Source organism: Chiloscyllium plagiosum, chromosome 13 (genome assembly GCF_004010195.1).
Source record: "Chiloscyllium plagiosum isolate BGI_BamShark_2017 chromosome 13, ASM401019v2, whole genome shotgun sequence".
Lineage (NCBI taxonomy): Eukaryota > Metazoa > Chordata > Chondrichthyes > Orectolobiformes > Hemiscylliidae > Chiloscyllium > Chiloscyllium plagiosum.
In genome coordinates this window covers 49,443,804-49,467,658 of record NC_057722.1, presented here as the reverse complement: position 1 = coordinate 49,467,658, position 23,855 = coordinate 49,443,804, and the positions used below count along the sequence as shown (strand labels likewise).

At 37.3% G+C, this 23,855-nt stretch overlaps 1 protein-coding gene across 7 annotated transcripts in view; it reads left to right on the top strand.

The window, feature by feature from the left end:
* atp11b (ATPase phospholipid transporting 11B (putative)) overlaps positions 1 to 23,855 on the top strand; it is a 175,332-nt gene that overhangs the window by 79,214 nt on the left and 72,263 nt on the right. For all 7 annotated transcript variants that reach the window (XR_006313418.1, XR_006313419.1, XR_006313420.1 and 4 more), the window contains 9 exons: positions 549 to 617; positions 1,445 to 1,518; positions 3,838 to 3,941; positions 9,679 to 9,860; positions 11,811 to 12,014; positions 17,636 to 17,789; positions 19,723 to 19,825; positions 20,779 to 20,924; positions 22,136 to 22,195. Coding sequence is in view for 4 of the 7 variants with exons in the window: in XM_043702356.1 (XP_043558291.1) it covers positions 549 to 617; positions 1,445 to 1,518; positions 3,838 to 3,941; positions 9,679 to 9,860; positions 11,811 to 12,014; positions 17,636 to 17,789; positions 19,723 to 19,825; positions 20,779 to 20,924; positions 22,136 to 22,195 (1,096 nt within the window). In the remaining 3 variants the exon portion in view is untranslated. The remainder of the gene's footprint in view (positions 1 to 548; positions 618 to 1,444; positions 1,519 to 3,837; positions 3,942 to 9,678; positions 9,861 to 11,810; positions 12,015 to 17,635; positions 17,790 to 19,722; positions 19,826 to 20,778; positions 20,925 to 22,135; positions 22,196 to 23,855) is intronic.

Here is a 23,855-nt window from a genome sequence, read left to right as displayed (position 1 = left end):
TTAACTGCAGAAGTTTATTTAATGGGAGTAAACCTATTGCTTTCCATGGAGAAATACTTCAGCCAAGTTAAAGTTCCTCAGATGTTTCTCTTCCCTTGACCTTACATGTGTCTTCCTTACTTGATAATAGTGACTCATTAAAAAAAATATTATTATGCATGTGCTGGTGGTATAACCCCAGTATTGGTGCCAATGTTGAATACCACAGTCAATGATGTCAAGCACTTGGAAGCATTAAATGTCTAACGTGTGATGGACTGTGGAATTTTTGTAATAATATGAAATTTAATTTTTCTATCATCTAATTATGATTTGAGGAATCTTTAAATACTTGAATCTGTTTCATTTAGTTTTTGCCCAACAAAGCAGCTTGACATTTGTGAACTGATAATTGATAGTGTGTATCAGACATTTAGAATATTGGGCCATCAGTTGAGCAATGAAATTAGTCTAGTTCTTTTTATTAGTCAATAATAATGCTTTTCACAGACCTGTGTGTTAGATTTTGTTTTGACAAAGCTTTGAAGATTTTTTTTTCCTTCCTGTAGGATTGGGATCACGTTTGCAGGATCAAGTGAGAAAAATATATTACTTAACGAGTTTGGAAAGGAACAAAGGTAACAAAACTGTGCAAGGCTTTGATATGAATTCTTAAATTGTGGAGGGGGGTGAGCTTTTCTCTTTAATGCTTTTCTTTTCGTCCCATGTTTCTTGAATATGCTGCCATGTCTTAAATTACAGTTCCAGTGATGTCACCTGTTCTTGAGTATCTAGTTCAACTAGCTACTTTTTGTGTGTCAGCCTGGCTACAGAGTATGAAGAATGTTTTGGAAGGGGTGATTGCTGTTCCCTATGATGTACTCATTGAACATTTACGTGCAGCCAGACTTTCTCAGAAGTAGTACTGGATGGCAACTAATGCTGGACCTCAGCTTATTTTGCTCTTCTCTGCTTAAGAATCTTCAGGCCAATTGTAGCACTTTTATCTCTGTTGTGAGGTTGTCTTTCTCCGTATGAAAAGAATTAAACTGTAGAACCTTTTGCCTATCTAAACTGTGTTAAAAGATGAAGCTTTAATTTCAGTTTTATCTGTATGCCACAGTTTCATAATACATTGAAGTGCACTTTTCTGGTGCAACTATAGTGCTGGTGCTGAGCAGTTTCACTTTGCATCATTATTGTTCTGTTTGAGTATCAAATGTGATATGAAGTTGCTCACGAATACTCTTAGTTTTTGCTCCTTATCTTGATCCTGCTACAGCTCCATATTATTTGGACAACTACTGTAATACAGTAAATTTACAGAAGAAGATGCCACATTCTTGACATGAAACAGTGCTGATCTGAAAAATACACATCTCAAATACATTTGTAATGGTGTTTAGCAATTGGTTTAAAAATTCCTGAAGATGGATATAATGTTATTTTCCTTTCATTCCTACAGATACAAGCTTCTAGATATTTTAGAGTTTGATGCAAATCGCAGGCGAATGAGTGTAATTGTCGAAACACCAGAAGGTACATTCATAAATACATTCTGACTACACATGAGTTTAAATAACAAAATGAACCTTGATAAATATCAAATGAATGTGTGCATGTAAGGGGAAACGTTGAACAATAAAAATACCTTCCATTATTAGCACACAAATAGATGTCTCCATCCAGTATTATTGATAAACTGTCCAGGTATAACAGTGAAAATATGATTGTAGCTGGGCTTGCCAATTAATTGCCCAACTCTTAGAGTATTAGCTGACAGGAACCACATATTGAATTGAAGAGCATGTTTTGGTAGCAACAGGAGTAGGCCATTCAGACCATCAGGCCTGCCCTGTTGTTTTAAATCATAGCGAACCATCTCCTCAATGCCATTTTCCTACACGGTTTATTGCCCTTAATGACACAGTCTGTTTAATGATTGAGTATCCAGAGCCCTCTGGGGTAGAAAATTCCAAAGATTCATTCCTCTTTGAAGAAATTCCTCTTCATCTGTTTTAAATGACCTGCCCCTTATCCTGAGATTGTTCTCTGGTTCTAGAGTCGCCAGCCAGGGAATCACTCTAACAATGACCATCCTGTCACATCCTTCTTAAAAATGTCATAAATTTTGATAAGTTCATCTCATTCTTTGAAACTCTAGAGAATAAGGAATTTCCTTAATCTCTCAACATAAAACAACATTACTATCCTAGGGATTAATCTGGTTAATTGCCCCCTCATTTCCTCAATAGCAAGTATATCCCCTAGATAAGGAGGCCAAAATTGTACACACTCACCATAATTATGTACGACTGCAGCAATATCTATTCATCTTTATATTTAAGTCCCCTTTCTAATTGTTTTCTGCACCTACACGGTAGAATTTAGTGATTCACTGAAGAATATCTTTTAGGATGCCCGTACTTCCCAATCTATTAATATTTAAGAAATATTCCACTCTTTTTCAATACCAAAGTGAATAACCTAACACTTACTCACATTCTAATTTATCTACCATGTTCTAACCCATTTACTTAGCATGTCCCAGTTCTCTTGAAGCCACCTTGTACCCTCTTTGCATCTTCCTCACAACTTGAATTCCCACACAGATTGGTATCAGTAGCAAATTTGGGCATTTTAAATGGGCCCTACATCCAAATTGTTTATATAGATTGTGAACACTTGTGTACCTGGCATTGACACTCGCGTGCCACCCTAAGAATAATATTTATTCATATCTCTACTTTCTGTTTAGTAACTAATTCTCAATCATTGCTAGTATATTCTCCCGATGCTATGTGCTGTAATTTCATTTATTGATCTCTTTATTAGACTTTTAACAAAAGCCTTCTAAAAATCTAAATACACTACATCCTCCAGCTCATCTTTATGCTGCAATTGACAATCCTCAACAAGTTGTCAAACATGTTCTCCCTTTTGGTAAATCCATGTTGACTTGGTAAATCCAACTCACAGACAGATGTGATAACTGAGCCATTGAGAAATTAAACACAATTGGCAAAGTCAGCATTGACAAGTAGAATATGTTACACTTTGGTGCAGCCACAGGAATCTTGATAAGTAGCAGTAAAACTGGACAGTAGAGAAAGTAAAAAAAAGAGAGAAGGGGATATTTGCAAGCACATCGTCCCTACTTCATCAAATTCAATATTAACCAAAGTCACACTGCTTGAAAAGTGTACATACCACATTTATTTTTCTTTGGAGCTACACTGCAAGAACTAGACAACCAGTTTACCTAATTGACCTACTACTCTCCAGTAAAGCTTGTTTACCAGTCTTGAGTCTGAAAGTACTTTCTTACCTTCCTTTTAATTCTAAGAGTAAAAAATATTAAATGCTATCTACAAATATGCAAGGAAAAAATATGTGGACGCTTAATAACTTGGCATTCTCAAACTGTGAATGATTTCCCAGTGGTAAACAACTTTTTTCTGGTTAGCTTAGAAATGCTGGACAACATTACAAATGAGATGATTATAAATTTCGGTCTGATAATCCACTTACACAAAAATTAATATTTCTTTTTCTACGTAAGTTTGCTCGCTGAGCTGGAAAGTTCATTTTCAGATGTTCGTCACCATACTGAAAATGAATTTTCCAGCTCAGCGAGCAAACTTGCGTACAGAATCTCAACCTGAGCTACAAATCTTCTCACAACTTACTAACTATCTTTTATAATTTTATGTTTAAGGTTATTTTGTGGGCAGTAAGTTCTTTGAACCAATTTACATGTGTAGAACATCCCACTGAACGAGGAACTATACATGTTCAACAAATTACATCCAAATAAATTTTGTTTAATTGAGAATTTGTTACACCTGATTGTTCCAGGAAAGAAGATACTGTTCACTAAAGGTGCAGAATCATCAATTCTCCCATTAGCCAAAACTGGGGAAATACGTACAACTAGTGTGCATGTGGATGAACTGGCGATGGTAAGTGATGCACCCTTTTTGTAGAATAATGTGGGATTAAGTGGGTTGTGCAACACCATGTTAAGATGCTACTCTGATTCCTAAAGCTGAAATGGAGTCTGAGATTTCCACACATGCGTGCATCTGAAACTTAACCATTTCCAACAGCCTCCAAAGCAGACAGGTTATGATGTTTCTTTAAATTGCTGGCGGTAGTAACAATGATCTCATACTTCATATAGCTAAACACAGACTAAATAGTAAAAAGGAACTCATACCCTGCTGTACAAAAGATCATTGAACTGTTGATATGTTATCTGATAATGTTATTTCTTCAGATGGCTGGTGTAACAGTATAGAAAATCTTTTTCATTTTCTATACTGAACTAACATTTGAAAACTGTACAGGAAGTAGCCTGGCTGACACTGACTTGGTTTTTGATTGCATGAGATTTTAAGTTTCAGAGGGGCAACTTTTAACTGCCAGTATGGGTAGTCAACTATGACCAACATGATCAGCCTAATTGCAAGTTTGCCAGCCTCAGATTGGAGGCTCACAGGAAAACATTGGTGCTTTGGTGAAGTAATTTAAGTAGTCACTTAATTGTGCATTTATCGCCCAAATCTGGTTTTTAACTACCAATAGTTGCATTTTCTGTTCTGTGGAATTAGCCAGGGTCAACAATACGAGGGCATCTAGGAGGCATTGATCGACACCCTTCAAAGGTATTTAAATAGTGAAATTGAAAAGCAGTGAATCAACCTATATGAAAGGCTTGTGCTCATCAGACTTTGAGAGGTGGATTTAACTACTTGAAAAGTGACTTCTGACTTTTTGGGACTCATTTCACCTACTTTGGACTTTGCTCATCTTGATCTTATCTCCCCTGTACTCCATCTTTGCATGGGAACAGTTTATCCAGTTATAAGTTGGACCTCTAAGGAAAGATAGTAAAATCCATACCAGTAGCAGAAGCTGCAACAACAGTAGCAGTTGCCTTCTGCACAATCACCTGCACTTTGCAGTATAGACTGCTGAGCACACTGGAGCTTGAAGGAGGTCATATACCAAGAACACTGTATATCGACAGAGGATTGGTTCCTTGATTTGGTTGGATAATCGTTCTCAGGCGTTCTCACAGGGTTGATACTGTCATGCAGCTTCCTGGAACAATGTCTCCTTAAGTGAACATACATGTGGCTTTCATGGTCATGCCAACCGTGAATTTCCTCTGTTTCCGTCCAGTAATCTTCTGATGAAATCTCCAGACTCTGACAATCTGTTGACACAAATGCATCTCTTAGGTGACCACATATTTATGTAGGTGTCATTTATGTCCACTTTGAAACTGACAGTCAGACTCTTGGAATACCTTGATTCCACAGGTACAGGGAATCAGAGACTTAATGTACATCACAGGACTCTCCTATAAACCTGGATTGTTCAACATTGGAAGAAATTCCATTTGCTTAATGCTCAGCTTTTATGTGACCAGAAGATAATCATGGGTGTGAGCATCAGGTATCCAGGGTGCTGCTGTAATTCCTTAATTCTGCAGTGGCTATAGTTATCAAAAGAGATTGCACTTCAAGCTGTCGGATGTGGATAGCTTCTCTGAAGACCTGGTTGGTGCAGTTATGAGGACCCTGCTGCTAATGTGGAGGAGACAGAAGAGAGGAGTCTCTTGACGGAAAGGCGAATAGACAAGTTTTTGGATTACTGAAAATGTGATTTGAGTGCCTCAACTGATTTGGGATGTCCTTTTGTGCATTCCATAAAGAGTCTTGTTATGGTTGTGGGTCTGCTGTGGCTTGCAATGTATCATGTTTTAGAGTAGTGAAGCAACAGAAAAGGTAAGGTGGAATCATTTGGAATCCTCAAGAGTAGACCATTTGACTCTGCCACAAACTAACCTAGCTCCCTTTGGGCAAGAGACAGCATGTGAGGCTCATTGTGGAGAAAGGAGGGTAAGGAATGTGAAGGGAGAAGTCTTCACATCCATTTGCCCTATTCTTCCATTTTGACCACTCCCCTGTTAAGCAGAAAGTGCAGAGTATTTGGCAACATTTCAGCGAGACATTGAACCACCAAGGCAAGGTTTTCATCCATTTTGAGCAGAATGGTAGAGGGCACTGATCTGGTCCAGCATACACTCAGATGCTCCATGCAGATGGAGATGGCACAGGTGCCTGAGGGATGATGTATTTCATGCTAGAGATGGATTCTTTCTGTTCTTTCTCCAAGCGTATGCACAGCCTTTGGGAATACTGACCCAAACAGCACGCATTTCATCTCATTGGTCCACGGGCTCTCTTCCTCGGTGGTCCCTAAACCATAGCATCTGTTGTCAGCTGTGCATTGCTTTGCTTTAGAGTGGTCTGAGTATAATGACCAGGGCTATCTCTGTCACTGGCACCTGCTTACCTGTTATATAAACCTCACTGTGTGACAACCTAGTTACCTTGACTGCATGAAGGTTTATACATATGTACTTTGGTGGATGGTGTGTGTGAATCTTATAGCAGTACATCCACACAGTGCTCAGCCTCACCTGGGAATGACTCTTGTCTTGTCCAAGGCCTCGGAAGGACCTGTGAAAGTCCAGATGTTCAATCCTAATATTGGGAATAGGTTTAAATTCTATCATGACTTTTTCAATTAGTGATGACTAAATTGACAGTTATGTGCAAAGTGGGGCACATTAATGTGACCAGTTAAATGGGAGACCGTAGTTTTTCCATGGATTCTGCCCTACTATTGATGTCTGTCCAGCACCTATTTCCCAGCAGCAGTTAATGTGATAGTGGCTGCAGGTCTCTTGTTCTGTCTGTTGATAGAAGTACTCCTTGTCTTTTATCATCTTGTGCACCAAGCCATGAAGAAGTGCCACTTGTTAACCTTTGCTAGCCACTACGCCTGAACCTAATTGGTTTGCCAACAAGTGAATAGCACATGAATCATCTCAAATTGGCTAAACAGTACATATCCAATTCTTAAAAATAGTGGTCAGTTTAGCTATGTTACTTTCTACCCTTGTCTGTAGCTTACCAACTAAATATATCTTTACTAATATGGCACCCTTGGAACAAATTATGCTTTGATTCTGATGTATTACCTCAGTGATTAACTGGCATCCTAAAGGTCCCAATTGAGATACGAATGTTCTCCAAAATCTATCAGTATCCTTTAGCTAAAGGAACCATCTATAATTTTACAATAATTGTCGATGGCCAAAATAGATTAAAATCAAAACAATCATACAATTAAGAATGTGTCAATATGTAAAGCCTATTGCATACATCTAAGTTACAAAATTAAGCTATCTATAAACATAGCTGTGTCCTTGAGTAAAAGCCTTTTACCTTGAAGCATTTTCAAATTTGTTAGCCTGAGACTAAATCATAAAGCCATAAACTTTGTTCTTTAAAGAACATGTTTTACAACTAATGGTAATTAAAATAAAGTTGTGTTCTTCACTTAATCAAATCACAATTTAGTTATGGAAAAATAATTCTATTCTATCTGACCGTTTTGTGTGTGGAGGAGAAAGGTGAATGGGTAGAGTTGTGAGATGTGTTAGACCGAGGAGTATTGTGCAAGAAAATGCTGGGGGAGGAGAGTTAGGGTTTAAAGTCCAAGTGTTGTCACTCACCGTTCCTCCTTTTATTAAGTTACTAAATCTTTTATTGCATTGCAGCACTTTTTCCAGTTGCAAGAGGCCCCACACTTTTTGTACGCTGTGATATCCAGCCATATACACTTGTTTTTGACTGGCCTCTTAGTGCTAACTCCAAGAGAGCACGATTTTTGGTCCTTACCACATCATGGGCTCTGGGGAAGAGTCACAAATTTACAAGACAAAATTCCACCATCCATCCTTCCACCTACTGCCTCCATACTGACCTTTTGTAAGTCCCTTAAAATGGCTGACCTTCCTTTGGTAGAGTGTGGGTCTTCATTAGCATGTTACATTCCAGCATTAGTCAGAAAACCTGGAAGCAGAATGTATAATGTGTAGCAGAATTGAACTAAGAAATAACCAAAATGTTTGGATACTGGAAATCAGAAACTAAAACCGAAATTGCTGGAAAAACTCAAATGTTCTAAAGAAGGGTCACTAGACCCAAAACATTAACTCTTTTTTGTCCACAGATGCTGCTAAACTTGCTAAGAATTAAACTCTAATCAGTTTCTGGAATAAAAGCAAATGATTGCAGATGCTAGTGATCTGAAATAAAAACAGAAAGCTGACCATACTCAGCAGATCCAGCAGAATTAACATTTCAAGTCCTATATGACTCTTCTTCTGAACAACGAGGCTGGAAATATGTTTTCTTTATGCTATTGACAAAAGGGGAGAAGGAGTGAGTGAAATAGATAGTGAGGGTGTCCAGAACAAAAGATGAATGAGAATGTTAATAGTAATAGAGGACACATACAGCTTTGAAGTTGTTGTTCCCCAGTGTTGAATCCTGAAGGTTATAAAGTACCAAAACAGAAAATGAGGTGACATCCCTCCAGTTTGCACTGTGTTTTGCTGGAACACTTCAGTAGGCTTAAGGCAACTTATTAACACAACAGCAAGGTGATGTCCTGTCCTCACTGACCGAGGAGAGGTGTTTCGTGAAGCGGTCACCTGGTCTGTGTTCCCTCTTGTTGAAGTAGAGGAGATCATATTCTGAAGTTTGAATATGCACAGAATAAAGCAGCAATCCACAAGTTGCTGTCAGTGATTCTACATTTATCCAAAGATGTACTGTTGAGCTACCCTACAGTACAATCAAAGGGGAATCTTAAACTGAGAATTATTGGTCTTAAGTTTTTGTCTTGCTATAAAAACACTGAGAAAAGTTGCATCATATTGAATGTGGTGCAGCTGGGTTTATAACCGTATACTAACTGCATAAATATTGCTACATATCCTCATTGCACTTCTTTAATCATTTTATCTTTGTGCTTTCACTTCATTTAAAATAGACTTTTGTATTTTTATTTTCCATTTTATTGCAACCACAATCATATCTCTTTCACTGTCAAAATTTATATGCGAAGGATTAAGTGCTTATAACTTCCTGTTTTGCTATGTATAGATAGTTTTAATGTGATTGACTGATGTCAGTGCTGCATGCAAAGAAATCCTTTCAATTTGACGCCAGGTTTAAATGTGCCCTATACCATTAGCAAATGGGACATCTGCATCAGAGATTTTTATCAGACTTTTTTTTTTAAGTCATAGAGCTGTGCTGCATGGAAACAGACCCTTCGATTCAACCCGTCCATGCTGACCAGATATCCCAACCCAAACTAGTCCCACCTGCCAGCACCCGGCCCATATCCCTCCAAACCCTTCCTATTCATATACCCATCCCAATGCCTCTTAAATGATGCAATTGTACCAGCCTCCACCACATCCTCTGGCAGCTTATTCCATACCCGTAGCACCCTCTGAAAAAGTTGCCTCTTCGGTCCCTTTTATATCTTCCCCCCTCACCCTAAACCTATGTCCTCTAGTTCTGGATTCCCTGACCCCAGGGAAAAACTTTGCCTATTTACCCTATCCATGCCTCTCATAATTTTATAAACAATGGCAAGAAATGCTGTTTTGTTCTTGCCTGTAAAATCCACCCTATTGCTCTTTGTGGAACACTCTGTTCTAGTTGGATGCTAAAGTTAAGAAACTCATTGGCTGAAGCTTTTGAAGACACTTTGAACATAAGCACGGCTATATAAATCTCCAAGTGTATGTGTATTTTCTAGAAAGGACTGCGAACACTTTGTATGGCATGCAAATATCTAAACAAAAAGGAGTATGAGGAAGTGGCATCACAGCTTCTTGCAGCCAGGACATCTCTACAACATCGAGAAGAAGAAATAGCCAATGTTTTCAATCTTATTGAGAGAGACTTGCATTTACTGGGAGTTTCTGGTGTGGAAGACAAGTATGTTGATGATTTTCTTTGTTGTTACTTCAATGAAATATCTATAATTTCTTCTACTTTGCCATAAAGTAATACATTATGTAAATCTAATATGAATTATCTAATGAAGTATTTATTCTGACAAATTCTGTGGATTAAGTTCTAATGCTGCAGATATTTTCAAAATGACAATCATTTTGTCTACATTAATTTGTGGAAATTATTTTTTTTACATGTTTTGAAGATAGTCATCTCATTTCACGTATAATTCATAATGAAAGTCTGAGTTCTTTCTTTAAACTGATGTCACTAACCTCTGCAATGTGCTGGAAGCATATCAATTAATGTTTTCATCAATCCAATGATTTGTTGTCAGTGAAAGTTAAGAATTTATAATCAATGTTGTCTTGGTGTATTTCTTCCTATCCTGGGAATGAATGCAGTTTTGCTTGTACTCATTCAGATAACTGGATTCAATTATTTACAAAATTATAGAATAATTAAGTTATTTTTGGAATTGAAGTTGATGTTTGAAGGTTAGTATTAATCATGCTGCATGTGCAAATGTGAAGGTAAGGAACACTTCAGGAGATATAGTTTTCAGGAAAGAAATCATTACAAAACTACAAGAGAAATGAGTGGCTTGTTTGTAAACCATCAGTTTCCAACCTGAGTTCTGCATATCTTTAAAACTAATTGTCGTCTTGTGCAATCAGGAATTGCTGTTAAGAGTATTATGCTCTTCAAGTGAGAGCCTTTCCCCATCCTTTCACATAGTGCAATCAAAGATCCCATTTTGCTGTTCTTGTTCTCATTTTTGAGTAATAGGCAGCTTTCCACATCACTATATAGTCCTATATAATTCTCCTCCATACAATTTAATCTTTTTGGTCTAAGAATACAGCAGTGAACTTGTAAAAAGTTTGAGTATTTTTCATCAAAACCTTGAATGCTACACTGGTATATCGTAGACCACTTTAGGTTGCTAATTGGTTTCACTCTTCCTGTGATTGTTCTGAATTTATCAAAAGTAGAATATGATGGGTTTAATGATTGAAAGTAGTTTTTAGCCATCCAGTAGTTTATTTCAGAATTAGTTATGGTTTTCATATCTTTATCCAACTTTCCTGGCATATCTGAACATAGTGCTTCACATTTACTTTCCCTTACCAACTAGGTATCTTGTGTAAGTTCAAAGGATCTATATAAGAACAAATGGTCGTCATTGGCAATTCAGCCCCTTGAACCTGTCCTGCCATTTGATAAAATCATGACTGATATCTTGGCTTCAACTCTGCTTTCCTGCCTGCTCCTCATAACCTTTTAACCCATTACTAATTGAAAATTAAATATACTCAGTGCCCCACGATCCACCACAATCTGGGGTAGTGGATTCCACAGATTCTCAACCCTTTGGGAGAAGTAATATAAGTAAATACAAATTTCTCTGAGTAGTCAGTCAAGATGTTATTTAGGCACCTTCTCTTCAATGTCAAGTTGGCTAGTTTATTTGGAATTCCATATAATGTTACCTTTCTGTGTTTAAAAAAAAACCTGATGAGAGTCACTCAAAATGAAAATAATTAATATTTTTTAAAATAGCACGTTTATTGTATTAGTGTCACACACCCAGCGACATTAATTTGAATGTAACTTTGTTTTCCTTGCCTATTTCGAAATGGTCCCACTTTCCCTGCACTTCTAAAAATAAGGACTCATTCTAAATGTAATTCTAATGGAACTGGCTTGTTGGTAGTTCTGACAGATAGCAATTTTTAACTCCTATAGGTTCAAGATGTGTATTTGTGCCTTGTGGTAACCATGGAGTGTCAGAGCTGAGCCTATATCTTGAGATGTTGTTCACTTAGTTGCATACTTTGCCAGTGTTACTGAACAGCCATCAGACGTTGAGATTATATATGTTTATGTTGTTTGCTATAAGTATTTTGACTGCTTTGTTTCTTGATTTAGATTACAGGACAAAGTTCCAGAGACGATAGAAGCTCTTAAATTGGCAGGGATCAAAGTATGGGTTCTTACGGGAGATAAGCTGGAAACTGCAATTAGTGTGAGTTTATCAAGTGGACATTTTCACAGGGCAATGAATATTTTGGAGCTTACCAATCAGAAATCTGACACTGAATGTGCAGCACAGCTTCAAAGGCTTGATACAAGGTAATCACATTCTGTTCTCATTAACTTGTTCCACATAATCTGCATTTTATCATTCTGCAGTGAATTGTTACCAGTAAAAACCATTCATTCAAAAATTTGAAATTGTAAATATTAAGTTTCAGAAATAGTTACATTTAACTTGACTGTTAATGTGGACTGTTCACGTTTGAAATATATCTCCATCCATCAATAACCATTTGCATTTGTGAAAGACCTTTTAATGTAGAAAACCTCTCCATTGCAGCAAGGCAAGACCATAAAATGCAGGAACAGAAGTAGGCCATCAGTCTGTTCCCCAATTAAATGAGATCATGGCTCATTTGATTTTTCTCAGGTCAACAATGCTGTCATTTCCTCATTACCTTTGATTGCCTGACAGATTAAAGATTTACCTATCTGTTCTTTGAATATACTTAGTGCACAAACTCCATAGCCCTGTGTGATAAGAATTCCACAGATTCACTGCTCTGAGAGATGAAAATTCTCACCTCTGTCTTAAATGGGTGAGCTCAAACTGAGATTATGCCCTCCTGTTTGAGAGTTCTCTCACAAGGGGAAACAATCTCGACATATCTACCCTACCAAACCTCCTGAGAATATTTTATGCTTTAATAAGGTCACTCCTTATTCTTCTAAAGTTCAATGAATACAGGCTCAACCTACTCAGTCTCTCCAAGTAAGAAAATCCCTCCATGCCCAGGAATAACCTAGCAAATATCTTCCCTTGGGTAAAGTGACCTAAACTGTTCACAGTATTCTAGGTGTGGTCTAGTAAGCATTGGAGCTTGATAGAAGATTATCACATTCTTTGTTCTCTTTAACCTATTCCACATAATACTTGTACTTTATATTATTCTGTAGTGAATTGTTTCCAGTAAAATATTTTAATCAATTTAAAATAATAAACATTAAGTTTCAGCAACAGTTACAACTGTCAATGAGTAACAACTTGCATTTATGTAGCACCTCTAACATAGAAAATCTTCCTGAAGTATCAAATAAGCCCATAGAATGTAACAGCAGAAATAAGCCTTGTGTAATTTTAGTAAGACTTCACTATTTTTATATTCTGTTCCCATCGAAATAAAGGCTAATATTTCATTTGCCTTCCCTATTACTGAGCTTGCATGTTTGCTTTTTGTGATTCATGTACAAGAATCTCAAGCCCTCTGGGCTGCAGCTTTCTACACATTTTTCTCCATTTAAATAATATTTAGCTGCCCTGTTCTTGCTGCAAAGTTCATTAATTTCACGTTGTCCCAGACTGTATTTTGCTTGTAAAGTTGTTTTACCTACTCACTCAATCTGTGTCCCTCTTATAATAAGACTGTGTTTGTATCATCTGCAAATTTCACTCATCCAGGTCATTAATATACATTAATATACATTGTAAATAAATTATTCCCAGCACTGATGTAGCACCCTTCTACTTATAGGTTGCTATCTTGAAAATGCATCATTATCCCAATTGTATTGATTAGCCATTCCTCTATTCATGCTAATACATTACCCTTCACAGCATGGCTTCTTATCTTAAGCAGCTTTATGTACAGTACCTTATTGAGCATCTTTTGGAAATCCAAATATTGATTCTACTGTTTCCATTTTATCCTGCTTGGTAGCACCTCCAAAGCGTTTTAATAAATTAGTGAGGCACATTTTCCCTTCATGAAGTCATGCTGACTCTGCTTGATATGTATTACATATTTCAAAATGATCTGCGATGACGTACTTTGTGATAGCCTCTAGCATATTTCATTAGTAAATGTCTATCAAATTGGCCTAGTATTAACTTGTTTGGCTCACTCTTTTTTGAGTGTTACATTTGCAGTTTTCCAATCCTCTGGGACATTTCCAGAATCTAAGGATTGTTGGAAGATGACTACCAGTGCATCCTTTATCTTTGCAGCTACTTTCTTTCTAATATTCTAGGATGTAACCCATCAGGTCCAGGCAATGTGTTGACCTGTCGCCTTGTTAATTTCCTGAGTACTTTTTTTCTCCAATGATAGTTATTGTATTTATTTTCTTCCTCCCTTTGCTACATGAACCCTCCCACACTTGTGTGCGCACACCAACTCTTGACTATTTTGTGCTTTTGGAATGTTACAAGTGTCTTTTACAGTGAAGACTAATGCAAAGTAGTCAACTCCTCTGCTATTTCCTGCATTCCCATTATTAGCCCACCCTCATTCTCTAAGGGGCCTCTGTTCGTTATATGTCCATTTTTATTGTGTGCTAATTTACCCTCAGTTTGTTTTCTCCCTCTTTAGTTTATCATAGAACAGTACAGCAGAGTACTGTTGCCCTCTATGTTGTGCCGACCTTTTATCCTACTCTAAGATCAAACTAACCTACATACCCTACATTTTACTGACGTCCATGTGCCTATCCAAGAGTTGCTTAAATGTCCCTCACTTATCTGACTGTACTACCACCACAGGCAGTGCATTCTATGCACGCACCACTCTGTGTAAAGAGCCTACCTCAGACATTTTCTCTAAATCTTCCTCCAATCACCTCAAAATTATGCCCCCTTGTGATAGCCATTTCCGTCCTGTGAAAAAGTCTCTGGCTATCCACTCTGTCTCACATGATCTTGTACACCTCTATCAAGTCACCTCTCATCTTTCTTCACTCCAATGAGAAAAGCCCTAGTGCTCTCATCCTTTTCTTCAAAAGACATGCCCTCCAATCCAGACATGGTAAATCTCCTCTGCACCCTCTCTTAAAGCTTCCACATCCTTCCTCTCATGAGGCAACAGAACCAAACATAATATTCCAAGTGTGGTCTAACCAGGGCTTTATGGAGCTGCAGCTCTTAAACTCAATCCCGCTGCTAATAAAAGCCAACACACCAGACGCCTTAACCACCTCATCAACCTACATGGCAACTTTGAGGGATCAATGGGCATGAACCCTATGATCCCTCTGTTCCTCCACACAGCCTGTATTCTGCATTCAAATTAGACTTTCCAAAATGAATCATTTCAGACTTTTCCAAGTTGAACTCCATCTGCCACTTCTCAACCCAGCTCTGTATCCTGTTAGTGTCCTGCTGCAACCTCCAAGAGCCCTCCACATTATGCACAACTCAACCAACCTTTGTGTCATTGTCATCCTTGACCATCTTTTTAAAATAACTACACAAAGGCCAGTATCCACTCCTTGGCACTGATCCAGCTCCCTCGGAGCCATACTCTCGGCGAACAGGATGTCTGAACTCCTGTTCTTATCTGTCAACCAGGGCTCCTTGATTGGATCACATTAACAGCCCCAGTCGGGGAATGCATATTCTGAGGTCCACCTGGCTGACATCATTTCAATCACCACACTTTTTTTTTGTTTTTTTTTGAAAGCATTCTAAATTCTATGGTTTACTACTAATCTTTGCCACATTTTTTTCTTTCAATTTGATACTAGCCTTAGTTCCTTGATTAAACAAGGTCAGTTTATCATAGTGTTAAATTCTTCCTTCCATACTGTGATGTGTTTTTGTAAGTTACAAACTACTTTTCTAAAACTTGTCATTGTTTGTTAACCATCTTTGCCAGAACACTCCAACTCTGTCCTCATTCCTTTCTAAATATTTTCATTTATATTTAGCACAGTTGTTTCCAACCCAAGATTTTCACTGTCAAACTCAATACTAATTTTTTAGTAAGTGATAGTTGCTGTTTCCTTGGGGTCTTTTACTCTGAGATCATTTGCAAAATCTGAATCATTGCTCATTATTGCATCCAAAATAGCACAATTGCTGCTTGAATCCGCAACATATTTTTGTTGGCAATAAGAACAGAAGGTGCTGGAAAAAAATCAACAGGGAAGATAGCATTTGCAGAGAGAGGAATCATGTTAATGTTTTTTGAGTCCGTGATATTGTTCTTATGAAGGATCCAAATCTAGACATATTAACCTTTCTGTGCTATTAATAAACTAGTTTTGTTCTGACTACTACTTGAATTCAAATAAAGAGCCATTAATTTTGCTTTATTTTTACAATTTCTTGCCTCCACCATTTGCTGCTTTTTCTATGTTTGTACATAGTCTCTTCCTGTTATGCTCTGGGTATCATTACCTGAATAGCTGTTCTGCAATGCTGCTATATCCTTTTGCTTTGTAAGTCTACATATCCCCTTTCTCAACCCCCATTCCTCTATTTGGTTTAAAGCCCTCTCGACAGCTTGTTCAGTTTGCGTGGACAGTGGTGCCAGTATGATTCAAGTGAAACCTGCCCGACTGGAATAATGCCTTTCTACCCAAGTATTGGTGCCAACATCTCATCAACTGAAACCCATTCCTTACACCAATCTTTAACTCATTGACTTTATTTACCATATATCAGTTTGCCAGGTCTCAGTTTAGATTGCTAATTTAGCTCCTAAGTGTTCAGATTTCAGTAGAAATTCGCCAAAGAATTCTGTGTAGGTAAATGACTGGTCTTTTCTTTGGCGACAAGAAAGTTGTCTTTTCACTTGATTGCTGTAAGTGAAACAGCCAACAGGAGGTGAGCATTTGCATCTAATAAAATAGCTAATGGTGAATAGAAGTTGAAGGGTTGGCCATGAACGTAGAGAGTCTATATAGACTCCTTTCTCCCCCTCCCCTTTTTTTTCTGGGTAGTACATGTTTGTTTTGGCAGACCAGCCTAAGGCTTGACATTGCTTGATGTGGTCCAGCCAGTTTGCAATACCAGAGGGATTGCCCAGGATGGGAGAAGAGTAGGAGTTTTGCTTGCAGCGAAGGTGTTTTCTTGAAAAATATTTGTGCAGGTTAGTGGAGAGATTGAGAAGGTAGGACTTCATAACCTCAGCTGGTAAAGGAATTGAACTAACATTGTTGGAATCAGTGCAATTTAAACCATTGGTCTAGCCAACTGAGCTAACCAACTGCCACTAAGAATAATAAAATAAAATAAGAATGATATGTTTGATGCCAGCAATCCAATGACTGCACACTCGATGCTGATTATTGTAATATTAAACTGATTTATAAAAAATGCAAATCCCAATTTATAAAACTCTTTAGTTTTCTTACACAATGTTTAAAGAAGTAGATCTTGCCAACATGTAATGGGGTAAGTTGGCTTAATAAGACCATAAGACATAGGAGTGGAAGTAAGGCCATTCGGCCCATCGAGTCCACTCCGCCGTACAATCATGGCTGATGGGCATTTCAACTCCACTTACGAGCATTCTCCCTGTAGCCCTTAATTCCTTGTGACATCAAGAATTTATCAATCTCTGCCTTGAAGACATTTAGCGTCCCGGCCTCCACTGTACTCTGCGGCAATGAATTCCACAGGCCCACCACTTTCTGGCTGAAGAAATGTCTCCGCATTTCTGTTGTGAATTTACCCCCTTAAGCAAGGCCCACTAGGTCATCAATGCCATTTTTTATGCAAGTGTATAGGAGATATGTAATCAATCCATTCATGTGGATCTCTAAGTTTTAAAGTAACCTTTTATGCAGAAAATAAAATTCTACTTTTCAGTTAAACCTTACATACCTTTGTGAAATATGTTAGCACAGGCAATGCTTCATCTAATATACATACACATCAATTACACAAAAGATTCAGAAACTTGTATAATATTTTAACAAGTATATTATAATTATAGGATAAAACATGATCATGTGATTCAACATGGCTTGGTTGTCGATGGAACCAGCCTTTCACTTGCGCTCAGGGGGCATGAAGAACTCTTCATAGAAATCTGCAAAAACTGCAGTGCTGTGTTATGTTGCCGAATGGCACCTCTGCAAAAAGCAAAAGTAAGTTAAATGCTCGAGGTTGGAGTATAAGAAACAAATCTACTCATGCAATTTGTTTGCGTTACTTTGACATTAAGTTGTGTTGTAGTATGATAACAGATGCCATAAGTTCTTGGTTGCTCTTTTCCTCAAGTATATTTTTATTGAAATAGAAACTAATTTATTCTGTCTGAAAATACCAGTGCTTAAAGTTCAGTTCCTTCATGGTTCAATGTGGCAGCAAACGCATTTCCTATCAGATCAGGCCATGAAATTAACCCAATGTTGTTGAGTAAATGTATTTTTTTTCATATGTTTCCATTAACCTTTTGGTTTTGTTCCAGTGCTCCATGAGGGGCTGTAAAATCTGATTATTGTTCTGTTAAAAGAGCAGACTAGGAAGTTGATGTTTTATTCCAGTTCCCTTCTTCACAGACATTTCATAATTTAAGGTGGGATTTTTCTTGAGAAAGTCAAAATGGAGATATGGTGTGCTTTTGAACAATATCCCATAGAATTTTTTTGTTTGCTGTTATCACAAGTGGTTTTGCAAGGCCAGTGAACAACTTTTACGAAAGAGTTCATGAAGTAACTTGAAGCTGTATAAATAGAGGCATCCAAGACAAAAGCAAACACAAATGTAAAATACTGGTTCTTCCTCGGTGAAATAAATTTATTCTTCAGGCAAGCTGTGACAGCTTTAGAGAGATGCAGAAAAGATTTGCAAGCTTGTTTCCAGGTGTGAGAAACCTCAGCTACATGTTTAGGTTGGAAAAGCTGGGAATGTTTTGGAAATGAGGGGTGGGGGGGCTTGATAGAACTGCTCAAAATCAGGAGGGGTCCCAATAGAGTAGATACAGTAAATTTTTTCCCATTAGCAAATGTCAGGAGAATGAAAAGACGCCAGTTTAACATAGTTCGCAAAAGAGCTCGAAACAACTGGAGGGATGGAAAATGTAGAAAATTAGGATCTGGAGAGCACTACTGGAGCGGGTAGAGAAAGCAGATTCAGTTGTGGTTTTCACAAGAGAATTGGATAAGTTTTTCCTCAAACTTGAACATTCAGGAAAAGACTGGGGAGTGGACTAGCTGATCATGGATAAACAGGGTGACATGACCCCATTCTATGCTGTAAGAATGATTCTATCCCATAATGAATGATGTTGGTTGAGTTAGGGTTGATGATAATTTTACATTGAAGTGATTGCCATGTCACTCAAGTAATTGTACCCAACAGGCTATCAATCCTCATCAGTCTAAAGGCAATGCACATGTTGAGGTGATAGAAAATACCAAAAAAAACCTGATGAAGTGCAGACAACTGTTACGTTGCGCTATTTTTAAATGTCTGATTTTGTTGATGGTGCTTTTTTTTTGTAATTTCAACATAGAGGCTGTGTCTGACTCCAGTTGAATAATTAGCTCCTGAAAGTATCCTCCCCATAACTGACTGTTTTGCATAGCAAGTTTTGGCACAAGTCTGTTCAGTTAGCTAATTTGTCTTTTTCACAGAAGTCAGTTTCAGCATGCAAAACCTCTCTTCCTTTGGATAGGTTTGTCATAACGTAAGCAATACGCTGTGGAGGTCAGGCACATTGTGTGGAACAGAATCATTATGACCTCCTGTTTTAGTCTATGACACATCAACCATCTTAAATGCAACATCTACAACTTCACTTCTTGCATTTGCCCATAGGGGCAAATCGGACGCTTTTCTCTCCAGTGTTGCATACAAATAACTATCATACTCAGGTTGTAGCCACACTGACTGACTGACACTATTTTTTTCCCGTGTTCCAACATGAGAGCTTTAAGCAGATAAAGCATCTAACATAAGGTTTTAAAAATTGTTTGAAAATTTTGCTTACATGTCTGTGTAGTTCTGTGTATGTACGATGTCTTGTATCTTGAATTTTATGACTTAAACTCTGTTATTGGTTTTATATACTTACAGGTAGTCAGGCTTTTAAAGACATCGCCAGCCAAACCTATTACCTTAGCAATTGGTGATGGTGCAAATGATGTCAGCATGATAATGGAAGCAAATATTGGCATAGGTACTGTATGTAAAGCAAATTTGCCTGTTTGTATATTACAACTGTGATCACATGAATGAACAGGGTTGTAATGGGGTCAACAGTTCTAAGGATATTGGCTAAAAGTGAGTTATGATGCATCGCATAGCATCCAGACTCTTGTCGATTAAATTAATTGGAATGTTCTTGTGTATAAAGTATATTTGTCACAAAATTGTCTCTTTCTGTTTTTTTCCTACATGTGTATTTGATAAAAACTATTTTAAGGTGCCTAACGTTTGATTTTTCTCTTTTATATAATTGTGCAATCATTATTTGATAATTAAGCCATTAAGTGGGGCTGTGCCGTGTAATAAGCAAGATTTGAGCTTCCTGTCAATCAAACGAAACAAAGTCAGAAAGATGCATTGTGAGATTCTCCAATAATTCCTATGAACTTGCTAATTAATAAACCCCTATCTAAAATTAAATTGTATCATTATTTTGTGTACACAAGATATTTACATGTATTGTGAACTAGGATCTGTAATAGACAGTTGAACCGATCCATACAACTCTAATTGAAGATGAATTGAGTGTTCATTGATTCTCAAGTTGAGACATAGTTAGAGTACAACATTAAAATCATTCTGGATTGTATTGCAACACTTTTCCACTCACTGACTCTTTCACTAATGGCAGACTATAAGCCCCTAAAAGGCTCTGCCACTGCAAAGCCTACACAAAATCCAGCTCTTGGCATAAAAGACTTTATTATAATATTTCTCCCAGTGTATGCTGTGGGTGTGATCTATATTCATTATGAAGTGCCTTGAGATCTTGTGTTGTTGCATTTAAAGTTTTATATTTTACAATTTTACACAGATCCTATTTTAAAAATATATACATTGCATATTTTAAGTTGATGTAATCCATTTAAAGGTTTCAGAATTTTAACTTAAAAATTATGCAGTCTTAATATTTTCTTTCCACAGGTATTATGGGCAAAGAAGGAAGGCAAGCAGTGAGAAATAGTGACTATGCAATAGCAAGATTCAAATTCCTTGCTAAGTTACTATTTGTCCATGGCCACTTGTATTATGTTAGAATATCACATCTTGTACAGTACTTTTTTTATAAGGTATGTTATCTGGATGAATTTTAAAAGAATATTATGGATGATTTTGTTTACATTTTTAACATTTACCTGTTATTTAACAAAGTAGTTTATCTCTACATTTTCTTTTCTTTCCTTGTCCCTTTCTCCTGACTTCTGATGTTCTGTGTGCAGTTTTATATGTATAGCTTACACTCCCTAAAGACCATTCTATAACTACAAGAGCACTTCTTAGTCAGTTAGGTACTTTTGAAGTTTAGTCACTATTGTACTGGATACAGAAGATATGGACATTGACATTGCAGCAGGAATATTCCTGACAGCTGTGAACGACAGAAACTGACATTTTGGGAGGGTTTTGGAAGAACAAGCAGAAATAAGAAGCTCAACTGGCTGAAAGGCCAGTGAATGGTCCACTGCAGCAAATCTGGCAGAGACTGTGTGGCTCCTGAGCTGCTCCAGCTAATACTTAATGCTTGTTTTACAAGACGCAAACTGCCACTACTGTAATGTAGAAAATGCAGCAGCCAATTTGTACAGAGCAAGATTTTTACAACTAGCAATATTATAATAATGCCTATACATTTGATTTCTGTAATGTTGGTTGACGTTTAGCCAGGACATTGGAAAGAACTGCTACTTCTATTCAAAACAGTATCACGTGATCTCTTAGTCAGCTGAGAGAATTGGCTGGATTTCAGTTTAACTTTTCAACCCACAATGCAGTGTTTCCTCACTGGACTATTGCTCTTTGATTTTGTCGGAGTGGATTTTGAGGTCTCAAACTTCTGACTCTGAAGCTAAAGTAATATCAACGGAATTATGAATATTCGGCTGTGTCCAAATGCTTGCTTTGTGAATGGAAATGTTAAACGTCAATAAGCTGTTTGGAAGAGAATGCATTCATAAGAAGTTGCAATCAGGAATGTGACACATAACTTTCTCTCCCTTCATTGACATAGGGCTCTGTAAACATTGTTTCAGCACAGTTTGAATTTCAGTGCTTATTCTGCTGATATGTGCAAAGTACTGCTCAATAGTGTCAAAAAGAGACCATATCAAAAAAACCTTATGCAGAAAGTTTATCTAACTGCAGGTGCAGAACGTAATCAAAATCTAGATGTGTGAATTTTGAAATGTTTCACATATGCCTACATTATGTGTATTCTTTTTGAAAGGTGTCTGGTACTATGTTAAAACCAAGACTAACCAAACCTATGTTCCTTTTTTCCCAGAATGTCTGCTTTATTACGCCTCAGTTTTTGTATCAGTTCTTCTGTTTGTTTTCACAGCAGGTAAACATTACCTTTTATGAATTAATGATTTTGAGACAAAACTTTTTCTGCTTATGTTCTACTTTTTCAAGTTGTCATTTAGTGGGTTTTCAAGCTTCTGAAGGAAGAGGCTGGTTATTCAAAGTGTAAAGTTTATATGGCAGGGCATTCTGGACTTCAACTTCATTTGTTGGCGTTTTCATCCTAGCAAGCTTTTGAAATGAACTTCAATTTCTTAACAGTAGGATGACATAACACATGGTTACAAATTTTATCCGTGTGTGGCTATATGTTTTTGCATAGATGCCTGAGAGAATTCAAGAAAGTACCTTAGAATTAGTAATTCCTGATATGTGGCTTATTTTTTTCATGGCAGCTTGAAAGATACTATATGCAGTTTGTGCAAGACTTGTTGAGGCTCTGAAATTGTCACTTGCTAATTGAATTAACAATTTAAATATCTGAAAACATTTTACTTAACAATTGACTACAGCGCAACCAGATGGCTGCACTTTGGTTTATCGGAGCAAAGGACTTTGAGCTGGAGTAGACAATTTGGCCCTTTATGAACGTGCCCAGTCATTCCAGAAGATCATGGCTGATCTGATTGGTTGTGGCTTGTCTCAGCTCTGCTTTCTTGTCTGTAGTACGTAACCTTTGCCTCCATTACCTATCAAAAATCCATCTATCTCTACCTTGAATAGGTTTAAAGACTCAGCCTCCACTACCTTCGAAGGAAGAAAAATCCACCATCTAAGGACATTAAGACAAAATATTTCCTCTCATCTCTAATGTACTTTTTTTAAAGGAAGGAGACCTCTTACTCTTAAGCCATGTACCATAAATTTTAGTGTCTTCCACAAGAGGAAACAGCTTCCAGTTTATCCAGTCCCCTCACAATCTTGGGTTTCAATAAGATTACCTCTCTTCTTTGATATAGGCCTAATCTGCTGACATAGATTTTCATAAGATAAGTCCTTCATCCCAAAAATTAGTTGTGAACCTTCTCTGAGCTGTTTCTAACCCAATTTTATCATCATGTTCTAATAAGTAAATCAAAATTGTAAGCAGCACTTCAGATGTGTCTCAGCAAAGGTTCTGTACAGTTGCAATAAAACTTCACAACTTTTTTGTAAGGAGAATAGAATATAGATGACTTTATTCATTTGCTGACTTACTGTTCCTATATATTAACTCTGATTCATGTACCTGGCCATCCAAATTCCTTTTTGCCTCCAAGTTCTGCACCTTCTTTCTACATACTGCTTTTGTATTCTTCCTGCTAAAATGAGCACGCTCTTCCCACATTTTATTTGATCTGCTAGATTTTTGCTGATACACTGAATTGGTCTATATGTTTGCCGATACACTACCTCCTCTTGACGACTTGCTTCCTATCTTGAGCATTCAGCAAATCCAACTACCACATCTTTATTCTCCCCTCCAAAAAACTGATGTAGTTTATAATAGTTGTGGACCTAGCAATTATGTTCATGGTTCTCCAATAGTAATAGCTTGCCAATCAAAAAAAGACGTGTTTTCTCTCTACCCTGCTTCCTGTTAACCAACCAGTAATTTATTGATGATATGTTGACCTCCTACACCATGTGCTTTATCTTGTGTGGCAATGTTTGTGGTACCTTATCAAGTGTCTTTTTTAAAATTCAAGTATACTACATCC